The sequence below is a fragment of the Temnothorax longispinosus genome, chromosome 8 (assembly GCF_030848805.1).
Source record: "Temnothorax longispinosus isolate EJ_2023e chromosome 8, Tlon_JGU_v1, whole genome shotgun sequence".
NCBI classification, from domain to species: domain Eukaryota; kingdom Metazoa; phylum Arthropoda; class Insecta; order Hymenoptera; family Formicidae; genus Temnothorax; species Temnothorax longispinosus.
The window spans coordinates 6,163,232-6,176,741 of NC_092365.1; the positions used below are offsets into that span (position 1 = coordinate 6,163,232).

At 41.6% G+C, this 13,510-nt stretch overlaps 2 protein-coding genes across 6 annotated transcripts in view; one reads left to right on the forward strand and one right to left on the reverse strand.

Moving 5' to 3' along the window:
• Window positions 1-18: 18 nt before the first annotated feature.
• On the forward strand, window positions 19-3,814 carry LOC139818140 (dnaJ homolog subfamily C member 2). The gene is made up of 5 exons (XM_071786684.1): window positions 19-491; window positions 851-1,123; window positions 1,217-1,601; window positions 1,679-2,783; window positions 3,228-3,814. The coding sequence occupies exons 1-5, from the start codon at window positions 440-442 to the stop codon at window positions 3,276-3,278; spliced, it is 1,866 nt and encodes a 621-aa protein (XP_071642785.1). The 5' UTR covers window positions 19-439; the 3' UTR covers window positions 3,279-3,814.
• A 3,155-nt stretch (window positions 3,815-6,969) lies between these two features.
• Window positions 6,970-13,510, reverse strand: part of Ca-alpha1d (Ca[2+]-channel protein alpha[[1]] subunit D) — a 71,262-nt gene continuing 64,721 nt past the window's right edge. For 2 of the 5 annotated variants that reach the window (XM_071786679.1, XM_071786680.1), the window contains 3 exons: window positions 13,022-13,468; window positions 11,579-11,706; window positions 6,970-11,453 (listed from right to left, as the gene is read on the reverse strand). In XM_071786679.1, coding sequence (XP_071642780.1) covers window positions 11,058-11,453; window positions 11,579-11,706; window positions 13,022-13,468 — 971 coding nt within the window. In that variant the 3' untranslated portion in view covers window positions 6,970-11,057. The remainder of the gene's footprint in view (window positions 11,454-11,578; window positions 11,707-13,021; window positions 13,469-13,510) is intronic. The other 3 variants (XM_071786681.1, XM_071786682.1, XR_011733396.1) reach the window with 3 other exon arrangements.

Consider the following 13,510-nt stretch of genomic DNA (forward strand, 5'->3'; position numbering starts at 1 on the left):
TATATTTATCTCGTTTTAAGTGCAGGAATTTTCGGGAATTTCAAGCAACACTAACAATATGTACATTTTCACGGATTAACTTTAATCTCAGTTTAACTTATTTTTTTATCTTTTCTAATTCTTCAAACTAGAAAAGGATAAAAAGTAAATTAAATCGAAAGTTAATCCGCATTGATGAACACAAATCTTGTATCGCCGATATTGGGTGTAACGTGAACAGGAGATTATTAAAAGTTCCCACGCTTTCCACCCGTTCGAAGGTCGAGTTAAGTTAGCGGCGGATTCCAGAGCTGGCGCTCGCGGCGATCGGCATTCATGCACTGCATGCTCGTGCTCGTGAGTTCGGGGGATACATAGCGCGATCGACGAGCCGTTATCGCGTGTCCTGTGTCCTGTGTGCGATTTCAGGACCAGCTCGTCGCGAAGATCACACGCGACGATGACGGACGGCAGCGGGAACGAGGATTCCGCGGCGTTCAATTCCATATCCGGTGAGCCGTCTCCCTATCGCGCGACACCGGCCTTTAGAGGTTAGGATTGGTTAGATGTGTCAGGAAGCAGCGGGTTTTTCGGATGAGCTCGCGCGTTTCACAAAACTTTAGCTCGCTGGGTGTCGATCAATTAGCTCAGCTCGTTTCTCATCGCGGGAAGGGAATTTCTGGTTCGCGTAATTCCAGGAAGACGATCGTCCATGAGAGATATTCGATTTTTACGCGTACACCTGACTTCGCGTCCGATAGTCCATCTGCGATCTCGTTCGGCGCATAATTATCTCTCATCGCGTCGCGTGACGAAGGATTCTTCGCGATCCTTTTTCTACGAGACAAATTTTAAGACCGACATGTTACAGATGCAGGCAAGGCCAACGCCGGCACAGCGGGTCCGGTAGTTTTATATTCGACCGCACAGGCATGGCGAGCCCAGTTCCACCGCAGCCTCACGCGGTCCAGCATCTCGGAGTCGTCGGACGAGGAGGAGGATCTGTCCCAGTATCAGTTCGAGGACGATCTCGAGTACCTCAGGTCGTTGGACCCGCGAGACTGGAAGGATCAGGACCATTACGCCGTTCTAGGCTTGAAAGATCTCAGGCATCGAGCGACCGAGGATCTTATCAAGAGAGCTTGTACGTAAAGTATGCCCGGTAAAGGAAATTATAGATGTAAACGTTGATTCGAAGTTGACAACAACTTGGATATGTCTAATATGTGGATTGCAGACAAGTTGAAGATATTGAAACACCATCCCGATAAGCGCAAGGCGATGGGTGAGGAAATCCGACCGGACGACGATTACTTCACTTGTATAACGCGCGCCTGGGAAACCCTCGGAAGTCAAGCGAAGAGGCGTAGCTACGACAGCGTGGATCCTTACTTCAACGACAGTCTGCCGGACGAGAAGGACTGTCGGAACAATTTTTACGAGGTGCTGGGTAGAGCTTTCAAAGATAACTCACGCTGGTCCGCGAAGAAGCCTGTGCCGCGATTGGGCGGACCATTCACGCCGCGAGAGAAGGTAGAACAGTTCTACTCGTTTTGGTACGACTTCGATTCCTGGCGCGAGTACTCGTACCTCGACGAGGAAGACAAGGAGAGTGGCCAAGAGTAAGTACGACGAATCACAAGGTTTCCTCTTCGAGGAAAATTGCAGCATAGTGTTTTTACGACGAAATTAATTGCAGCCGGGACATGCGCAAATGGATCGAGAAGAAGAACAAAGCCACGAGAGCGAAACGGAAAAAAGAGGAGATGGCGCGAATACGCACTTTAGTGGACATGGCGTACAATGTAGATCCTAGGATAAAGAAATTCCAGCAAGAGGACAGAGATAAGAAGAACGCGGTGAAAAGGGCGAAGCAGGAGGCAGCAAAGGCCAGGCAACTGGAAGAAGAGAGAATAGCACGGGACGCGGCGGAGAAGGAGAGATTAGAGAGGGAGAAGAGAGAATCTGAGGAAAGGGCGAAGCAAGATGCGTTGAAGCAAGAACGAGAAGTACAAAAGAAGGCGTTGCGCAAAGAAAGAAAGGCGTTCAGGGACTTTTGCAAGGCAAACAATTACTTTGCCGAAAGCTCGGAAGAGAGTCTCCGACACATGGAGAGCGTAGAGAAGATATGTGAACTGTTTAAGCTCGTGCAGCTGGAAAAGGCGATGAAGAATCTTCAGGCCAATGGCAGAACCGCGTTTTTGAGCGTCGTCGAAGAAGCTGAGAGAAGAATCGAGGAAGAACGCCGCGTAAATGTGATCAGTAACGATGCGAGAAACGCATCTGATAAGCAGACCAAGACCTACACTGCACCCTGGAGCGAGAACGACTTGCAACTCTTGATTAAAGCGGTTAATCTGTTTCCTGCCGGTACCAATCAACGTTGGGAGGTAGTAGCGAATTTCATTAATCAACATAGCGGCTCCACCAGCGGAGTCACCCGCGACGCCAAGGAAGTTCTGGCAAAGGCCAAGAGTCTACAGTCGACCGACTTTAGCAAATCGAGCTTAAAGGAACAAGCGAATAAGAAAGCCTTCGACAACTTCATCGCTGAGAAAAAAAGCAAGGAAGCTATCGAAGAAAGAATGCCAGCCGTTACAGAGCGCCTTGATCATCCAATCGCGAACGGCGTAGCTGCTGAACCTAAGGAGATTAAAAAAGAACCGGCCCCATGGACACCGGGTGAACAAAAACTCTTGGAACAAGCACTGAAAACTTATCCCACGACAGTCCCGGACAGATGGGATCAGATCGCGGCGTGTATACCCACTAGAACGAAAAAGGAATGCATGAAAAGATACAAGGTAAGCATTAAAAAAAAAAAAAACGTGTTACCTTATATCATTATATTGAAATGTTAGGCTCGTTTACGCAAATCAATATGAGGGAATAATGGGCCAACAATACGAACTAAATTCAAGAGATTATATTAAAAATAAATTATACTCGTAAATAAAATAAATACGGTAAACGTATTCAACTTCACTTGTCAGTCTTCTTCAGTACTCATTCCCTCACATTACATAATCATTATAATTGCACAATGCAAGATGCAAGTATACAATCTCAAAATTTCATGTAATATTAAATTAAACATTGTTATATGAATACTCAACTATAAAGTTCCTTTTTTAGAACAAAAGGAAAAAAAGAAAAGACAACATTTGAAATAATTACATCAAGCATTACATTACCTTAACGGATAATAAACCGAGCTACAATTCTACACTTGTTTCTCTTTGTTGCAGGAACTGGTCGAGCTAGTGAAAGCGAAGAAGGCGGCGCAGATGACAAAATAATATTAACTGCACGCTAAGCTCGAAATTTCCTTCTTTAACTTATTGAACTCTAGTTCAATTTCGTGATTTCGATAGTGACGGTTATTTCGTTCCTCGAAATTAATTACTTCCTTAGAAAATTATAAACGAAATTTAAGACTGGAGGACAAGAACCTTACCTTAAATATTTGATGCAAGGTCTGGCCATACTTGTGCCTTTCTACAGCCGATACGCATGCAGAAGAAATTCGACGTGTTTTGTTCAGTCGATTCCGCGATAGTTTTATTTCGACGCGCTGTAACAACTCTGAAGGTACCTTTGAAGCCGTGCTGCTACCCGACCATTATTTCTATGAAGATAACTCAGGAGAATCCTCTGTGTGTAGTTTTTTTCCTTTTTTTTGGCAACATAAATCTTCGCGACCGACCTACACTTCATATTGTAAGTACTGTAAAATAAAGAGGAGCTGCTGCTGCTGCTGCTGCCGCCCGCCAGAAAGAAGCAACGGCCAGAGGAGAGCGACGGACTTTATAAATAAACAACAATGTTTTGAAAAGTGTCTGTTGGATAAAAATGCCCGTCGATGATCCGTAATCCCGTTCCGTGAGTACTTATCCTTTATTTATCCTGATTATATGAATCCTTCATTTGCCATAATTATATAAACGTTTTAAATGGCTGAAAGTATTATTTAATCTCTAAAAAAAAAAAGAATTTGGCAATAATGTTCCTTAAAAAAAAAAGAAACATTATTGTCAAAGTGCAAACATTTTTCGTGCGATTTGTCTTGATTTATGAAAATAATGTTATTTCTCTGATATATTTGTGAATGATATTTTATAAATCTTATGGCTATTCTCTCTATTACTAAAAAAAGAAAACTATTCTTCGAGGACGATATGATAGGATTTCATGAAGAAATCTCATTTCAGTTACCGTTCAATTTTATTTCCTATTTTTTTCACCCTATATTTCAACATTCCAAGTTCAGATTATTCCATATTGAAACACACGGCGTTACGCACCGTTATAAAGGACCCCGCAACGGTCATGGGGGGTTTTGGCTCCCAGTCAAATTTAACAATAATGTAGGATAATTTAGTTCATAAAATGCTGATGAAAAGTGTCTAAAGGCAAAAAGCCCAAAAATGGACAGTTTCCGAGATATAAGTCATTAAAGAGTGGAAAAATGAGAGTTTCAGGTTTCAGCCAATGGCAGTTTGCAACAGGCTGAATGCCATGCTTTCACTAAAACATTTACTTGATTGCTGAATGAATTATACTTATGCACAGTATGCGTGTTCACATAGTCAAGTCAATGATCAAACCATACATAATATAATGTCATTGCATCGAATGACATGTATGCAACATATACCGGGTGTCTGAGATCACCCGCCCACCCCTTTTCTTTAAAAAACTAAGCATTTTAGAGAAAAACGTTTTGAACACGCATACTGTGCATAAGTATAATTCATTCAGCAATCAAGTAAATGTTTTAGTGAAAGCATGGCATTCAGCCTGTTGCAAACTGCCATTAGCTGAAACCTGAAACTCTCATTTTTCCACTCTTTAATGACTTATATCTCGGAAACTGTCCATTTTTGGGCTTTTTGCCTATAGACACTTTTCATCAGCATTTTATGAACTAAATTATCCTACATTATTGTTAAATTTGACTGGGAGCCAAAACCCCCCATGACCGTTGCGGGGTCCTTTACGCGAACGGCAAAATATAATTAAGATGCGTCCTTCGAGGAGTCTGCAGTATCTGTACGCTACTAAAATCTAACATCAGGGTAGATGAATATAATTATTGTGCACTTTGTTCCATTATTATGCACGCTAAACACCGTCTCTTGTATCGGAAAGGTTCGCGCCCTTTGTTCACACTACCCGACGTTACTATTATTATTAATTATTACAATTAATATTAATTCCCGGCTGTTATAAATTTTATTTTAAACGAATCGAGCACTGTCCGTAACAAATAGGTTGAAAAACAATCTTAATACAGTAAAAATACGCTATTGGTCCTGCTAAATCCTGTATCTTCCGCTCTCCGCGCGTTTTATGAAAACGTACATTTATATTTATGCATATTTATACAGAATACACTCTAAGGGGCACTATTTCCAATGTCTGTTAACTTCTAATTGACCGTTATCAGAATAGCCAATAGGAGTTGGCTATTTTAATAATTAATGGTCGGTTAGAAGTTAACAGACGTTGAAAATAGTGGCCCTAAATCGAGCGAAAAATATTTTAAGGCAAACTCCGACAAATTTCGCGTCCGCTTCCTTTTTCTCTCAGCTGATTGGAAAGATTTCTTCCAATCGCAGGTTCGTCATTTTTCTCTCGATTTTAACTATGCTATATTCTCGACCTCCCTGATCTTTTTTTCAGTATCACTAAATGGAAAATGTTGGTCTTTCTATATACGATTTACGTTAAACTTCGTAATAATATACGACGTGCATGTTTCGCATTATCAGTTTATTAATTTTATTATGAGTTATTATACTGTTTATCGTAAACAGAACGATGACGCGTTTCGTTGTAAATTTCGTCCCATTGTAAAACGGTATAAAAAGACAGCCGTTAACGAAGAAAGCATTGCTAGAACGTTGAAAAATTAACTACTCTATTGCGCACAAACGAAGCCGCGTGTCCCATCTCGCAATTTTTTTTTTTTTTTTTCCATTAAATAATCTATCGATTTTTTATCTTATTTAGTTTCACCATTTAATCGCCAGACGATTATCTTGGAGAATCCAACGCCGATATCTTTCCTTTTCCTGAAAACTTTATTCACGATAGAACTACCAACAATTAATGGTATATCTATTTCTGCTATTTAAAAATAGTATATATATATATATATATATATATATCTCTCTTTTGAAAAAAAAGATAAAGGGGAAAAATAAATTTAATCATTTACAACAAAAGTCACGGAAAATTTCAAAAAAATGCACCGTTATAAATTTGAGATGAAAAATTACAAACTAGTCATTTTTTTTAAGGAAAAAAAAGAATTTTATATGTGGCTGAGTGAATGTTTTAGCACACTTATTTTGTACACTGTTGTGTACAGAATTTTTCTGTAAATAAGTGTGCTAAAACATTTATTTAACCACAACGAAATTCTTTTTTTTTCTTTGAAATATTTAACGTCCCAGGGAGAACAGAAAGTCACGATAAGATCAAAATGACGTCAAAATGATGGTAAAATGATCAAAAATCGTCATTTTGCAGTCATTTTGACATCATTTTGACTTTATTGTGACTTGCTGTGCTACTTGGGGTGCCGTCAGCCATTGGACCGCTAGGGTCCTTAATTTAGGTTATAGGTATGGCACTTAACTCAAAAAATGCCTCAATCTTTTGATCCTTTACGAATATCTTAAGCCTTGCAGAGTGAACCCTTTCCGATTCCCTGCAATCGTGCAGACCATTAATCCATAAGGATCTTAATCGGGAAAAACTTCTTCTTAACGAAGAATACATAGGACGAAGGCCGGGTCGGTTTCGAACCACGGACCTTGGTGTTTCTAATCATTCGCGTACTTAAGCACTGAGCCACGCGTCATCCCACAAACTAGTCATCTTGACTGCTTTGGTTGGTTCTAGTGTTAAATTCTAACGAAATACGCACGTTATACGTATATGTGCATAAATTATGAGCGAGAAAGATCGATTGCACGGGGGTTTTAATTGCTATGACAATTTTTATTCAGACATCATAAGATATAAACAGACTTCGGATTTTTAAACATTAGTGGTTCTGGACCGTGTAGCGCTCCATTTACTTTTTTTTAATATTATTTTTGTGTTTCTTTTGTATCTCTTCCGTCCGCGAGAGACGAGAGGAACAGACGGCGATCTATATTATACCTTACAGAGCGTAAAAAATTCTGCCGCTACTTGTGGTCGTGTTTACGGACCCGTAGTTTTTTGTAATTTACACTTGCTGCTTCAGCATCGTCCAACTCTTCTCTAAAAATTTGGCATATGTACGTGCGTGTATATATATATTTATATATACACTGTATGTTTCATAATAACGGTTTCGCGTTATCACTTACTTAAAATGAAGAAACTAAATGGAAGAAGAGAAGGATAATCGATAATGAAATTAATATATAGAGCGTCAAACGTGGGATATGCAAATCGATGATTAAAAGGGGTAGAACCAAAGATCAGAGAAAGAAAGAAATCTTCGATCATTCGTACATCGTGCGATCTACGAATCGATCGTCGATGCAAGCAGGGGCTCTTTGGCTCACAGCATTATAGGATAAAGCAAAGCGATATACGAAAGAATATAATGTAAAGTGGGGAAATAGATCGGCGAGTTATACGTAAGAAAAATTCGCGAAGTGAAGATCCCACACAGCACACTTTATCTGAGGGACGTCCTACAGATAAAGTAGGATATCTCAATAACCGGTGGATATCCAGTGGATATTTAATATCCGGTGGATATCCAGCGGATGCACAAATGTCCTTCAAAATATCCTGTGCTGTGTGGGATGCGTGAGAGAGTGGAGTTCGCATTGGTCGTAGACAAGCCCAGAAGGCTGCCGAGGGACGTAATTCTGAAAGTATTCCAAACTAGTAAGTCCGTAGTTAACAATAAACCGATTTGTCAATCGCTCGGCGCTCGCCCGTAATTCGGCGAAACTCTTGAGTTCTGAGGTTTCTCTCCCATCAAGCATTAGACTCTAATTGGTTCTACTCCACGTTACATTCTTTTTTTTTTCTTTTTTACGGTTTGACACAGTATACAAACGGGAAAAAAAATCGAAGCATATTACGCGACAAATCTCCAGAACCACGCCGATTGACGAGATACTTATAAAATTTACGAGAGCTTAAAAATTTGTCAACGTCTATAAGTTAACATTTACGTAGTTAGTTTCAGTGTCTACGCACCCCCTCCGGTTTCCAATCTCACGTTTCTGCGTAAAAGCCCAAAGTCACACTCGAATGACACACACATCGATAACGCGATTTTCTACATACTGTGATCGGATTTTAAAAAGTCTGACAAAATTACTGTGGCTGCTGCGGTTTTCTGTCGGCTGCGGTTTCTTTTTTTTTTTTTTTACGAGTGAACTCTGTGCGTGAAAGGGGACCCGCGCTATTTCCAAACGATTTACTCCAAAAAAGATTTCGCACAAAGGCATCTTCAATTATCTCTCGAGCAACTTTTCGCTCACATCCTCTTCCACATTTCACACAATTATTTCATACAATTATTATAACATTGCAGTCAATGTGTACATCTAATTATTATACATTGTGTATAAAAGTTGATTAATTTTGAATCATTTTACGATTTTTTATTTTGATTGACTGTCTTTAACTGGACACTTTCAAAATTAGCAAACTTTGAGGACTGCTATATTAATCTCTCACAGCACAATAGAATATTTTCGAGGCCAAACGCGAGGCCGATTGAAGCGAAACTTTTCGCTTGACTCGTCGTTAATTAAAAATCGCCGGTAAATCTCTCGTAAGCGGCGCGCGTCCCCCGGAGATGAGACTGTCGGGAATATCTATGAAGTGGCTCTTTATAAAGCTCTCCGTATCGTTGAGCATGCACTTGAGTGGGTGTAATCGTGGATTAAGATAAAGAGAGAAAGAGAGAGAGAGAGAAAGAGATTCGTGATTCAGATCTTTGCATATCCGATCGTCTTCACGTTCGAGTTTACACTTTACGTAATAAAAACCATATATCGCGTGACCGCGTTTCTCCGAGAGGGGAAAAGTTCCGCGTCAACACCCCATCAAAACTTATCCCCGTCTCCGTTACGCCCCGCTCCGCCCCCCTTTACTCTCGTTTGTATAGAGATTGCCATCTAGAGATATAATATATATTTATATATATTTATATTTATATTAATATTCTAATCTCGAATCTCTCGCAGCGCTAGTTTTATCGGCCATTCATCCTCACGCATCTCAGCGGAAATATACGCGCGCATACGGTGTTATGTACACAATTACAAATACGAATAATAATATCTATATATATCGTCACAACATTTCATCAGTAGTGTACAACACACTCGCAGCTCTCTCTCCTCGCGCAATAATAATTCGCAATAATAGTCGTTTTACTTTGTCTAAGTTGATAAAAGTCTTTCTCTGGTCCGAAAGAAGTTATAGATACTTAGGCACTTGTTATCTTGTCTAGAATTTATATACGTATGAATCATGAGTCGTAATTATCGTGCTAGTAACCGGTAATCATCGGAACAAGGACAACGAGAGTAATCAATTGTGAGAACAGTAAGAACGATCATCTGCCGACGTGTTTTTTTTTTTTCTTTCATTCTCCTTTAACTCTTTACGACCCGAATTTTTTATTTTAGCGTTTTTTTTATCTAACTTTTTCGCTTGTCTGTCTAGAAGAGAGATTTTTACTGTCCAATGGAAAATTATGGTGAGTTGATAAAAAGTTATTACGTCAGAACACTCTTACGAGATAATAATAGAGATTCTATAAAGCGTCGTAAAGAGTTAAAATAGGCGATGAGTTTTGTAAAAGAAAATATCATGTCGCTAAAAAATAGACGCAAAAATAGACGAATTAAGATAATTGAGAGACATCCATTTTTGCAAGATTCGACTTAATCTTTGACATGATAAGTTTGGAAAATTCACAATTTTATAAATTTCTCGATTTTCGTGTCTTTTAACACCGATACTGTACGGAATTTATTTAATATATATCTTAAAATCCTGAGGAAAGAACTCACTTTCTGAATGTCTAATTAATTGCTCCCAATTAGGCGCTTTTTATACAGATCAAATTAAATACTATTTCAAAAATTTCAAAGCCAATCGTTAAAATTGATAATGAGAAGCTTACAGTTTCATAGAATTTCCTATTTCTTTCATTTTAATTCGTCTATTTTCTACACGTGGCGTTCGCCCTTGATCGGGACGAATCGAACAGAAAACGGAGATCAACGTTAAATGGGAACAATGGCGAATCTCTAGAAGAGTTTTCTAGAGAAGTAAAACTCAATTCCGTCGGGAGCCCCTGCAGGTCCCGGGATGCTCCCTCGATTTTAATCTCGCGGTCGTTCGACGCGTTCAAAAAAATGAAGCTCCGCGCCGCGACGACTCTCGATCGTCCTGATCCTCCGTCGCGGGAAAATACATCTTAAAAGTCTATATATTCTTGTGCCTAAACGAACAGCAGCTTGCTCCGCGCGATCGTCCAACTTGCACGCATCTCGCTCAAGGATATCCGTGCCAAGTTAGGAATCGCGCGCGAGCGACTCGCGTGACTCAAAAAGTGCCGGATGAACACCCGCGTTCGGTTAGAAAATATTCGCTCGAACGAAAAAAACGCGTTCATTGGTGTCCATTAACGGGATGGACCATCTCGACGTCGAGCCGGTCCGCCCTTCGTCGCGACTTTCGCCCCGTTTCTCCCTCCCCTAGACTAAATTGTAAGTCAGCGTTTTGTCTCTCGAGTGGCGTCTCTCGATCCGTACCTAACTACAGCTATACATATTCAGAACAGTTTTTATAAAGCGTCCTTATCCTCTTCGAGCAACAACAACAACAACGGCAATCGAGCCCCGCGCGGTCTGAATCCATCCGAACTCACGCGATCAATTCAGATCCCGTAGGAGGTCGGCGATTCAATTCCTCTCGCGCAGTTACTTCATGTTAACTGACGATCTCGGTCCTTCGACGACTACTCCCGACGAAGGGGAGTAGGAGTTTTCGGGTTACGTGGACGATGTTCGCGTCGCGGCGACCTTCTCGTCCTGCTAGGACGGCGGTTGTCGCTGTTGTTGCTGCTGTTGTTGTTGCTGCTGCTGCTGCTGCTGCCGATTACTGCCGCGACGGTAGCTGGAAGAAGAATGCAGCGGGCGATAGGCTGGCTGACTCGGTGGCTGCTCCTGCAACGGCTGGTAACCGATGCCGGTCGTGGTCGGTCGCTGACCGCCGCTCCACGGTTGCAGGTGCTGCTGCGGCTGCTGCTCCTCCGTGCCCTGCTGCAGCTGGTAGGTCAACGGCTGGCCGCGCCGCTCCTGCAGGAGCAGCTGGTGAGCGGCCTGGTCCATCTCCTCGCGCGTCATGTCCAGCGCCTCCTGCATCTCGCGCGACGTGTATCGCACGAAATCCGTATCACAGTATTTGCCCAGACCTTGCTCCACCAGGACCTGAAAAGTCCGACACGTGGCGCGGATGTTATTGAAAAGTTGAAAAAAGGAACGATTTATTATTTTTTAAACGTTTCAAATTATTCCTTTCTAAGTTATATACTGCTGTTTATTCCGAAACTCACCCGACCGACGAGGCTCTCCGCGCTCCCAATGACCTCGAAGTTCGGCTTCCGGTCCGCGGGACTGCCGGGCATACTGTGGGACAGGCGCTCTGCGCCGACGCTTCCGTTACTCTCAGTGGCCCAGGAAACTGACGAACGAGGAGAGGCGTCAGAGTGTTAGCTCGAATCAGTCACGCCCTGCCTCCTTTATCGCTTTCGATTTTGCTTTTTGCCGAAAGGCCTTTTTTTTGCGTTAGCGAGCATAGCGTATACACAAACTGATTTAGTGACATACGAGTGCTTCTCTCAAGCATCACGAGATTACTGGTGTTAGGTGTACAGGTCGAATTGCAGTTAAGAATAAAGCGTAAAGATATAACAAGACTTGTTAGTTCGAAAGCTGACAGAGCGCGTGCTTCGAGCAGCGGTTGACCACCTTGAGCAACACTTTGCTTCATATCCACGTCTCTCTTCGTATTGTTCTTTGTGCCGATCCCTTTCGGGAGATTTTGTCGTGCAGGGGTTGTTTGAATGAAAAATGATTGTATCTTACGCATCGAACTGCCTGATTGTAAATATGCTGCAAATCCAAGTGTATTATTTTAGCTAAAGCTCTTCTTACAAATTTCTTGTTTTAAATCACGTCATTTGACACGATTGAACGTATTAACTTTTAATTTAATACGATTAAACATGTTAAATGACGTAGTATAACACGCAAGAAACTTGTAAAAAAAGCTTCAGTCAAATTTGTCATTTTTAGTTTATGCGTGTGAAAATAACACACTTGGATTTGCAGTGTAGATTTTACATGTCAGGTTTATTTGATTTCCATTCGATGAAATGATTTCGACTGCTTCAATTATCTTACATCAAAGCAAATTTTGATTATTAAACTTATTCTTTGATTAGAAATTAAATAATAATTATGTGCCTTAATAAAAACTAGAGAAATTTTTTAAAAATTATCAAGAACTGCTGAAAAAATTGAAGCATGAATATATAATGCAAAGAACTGAATTTAATGAAATCCTAAACATAACGAAATAAGAGAATTGTTGATCGTATTTGATGGTGCATCGGTGTATTTCATTGATATCAATCCTTTGCGATCAATAGTTTGAATATTAATTCAATTTTATTCTCTTTGCCAAAATATTATCTGACGTGATAAATTCCGTGCATAATTACTGCATTATTTTACAAAAGTTAGAAACAAATAGAATTTATAAATCATAACAGCGTTTATGTATATTACAATTATAATTTTCCTGTTTATCTCGAGTGATATATCTCGCGATAAAACAATTATTATTACATAATCACAATATATTATCACTAATATTAGTTTTGGATCGAATATCGGATAATTTATGATAAAATATAATTTGTAAGTCATTTCGATCGTTTGGAAAAATAATGTGTCGCGATCGCAAAGGATTCACTCGCGTGTGCCTTAGTCACCTCTGCCGTGGTAGGACGACGCTCGGTGCGACAAGCAGGAGGCGCAGACGCGCCATTGTCGCGAGTCGACGTCGGCGAGGAAGCCGGCCACGGCGATCGCCTGGTTCTGTGCCATTTTAAGGCCATTGGCGACGGTGCGCGTGCCGGGGGGACCCGACGACGTAGCGGCCGCACCACCGGTCGCGGATCCCGCCGCCGTCGTCGTGGCGGCTGCGGCGGCCGCGTCCCGCGACCGGAAGCTCGCCGGTGCCGATTTGCCACCGGCGGTCGCGGCGTCGCGACGGGCCTTGGCCCGGCGCTTCGACGACCGGCCGCCCAGCACGGTGACATGGGGTTTCCCTGTCGTGCCCCGCGCCACGCCGCCGCCCTCCGAGTGCGGGTTCCACCTGCCGGAATCGCTCGATCCGCTTCCGGTTGACGTGTCCTCATCGTTGCAGTCGTCTAGGGCTGCGTGCGAGGACACGGGGACGTTTTATCAATGGGGCGTAA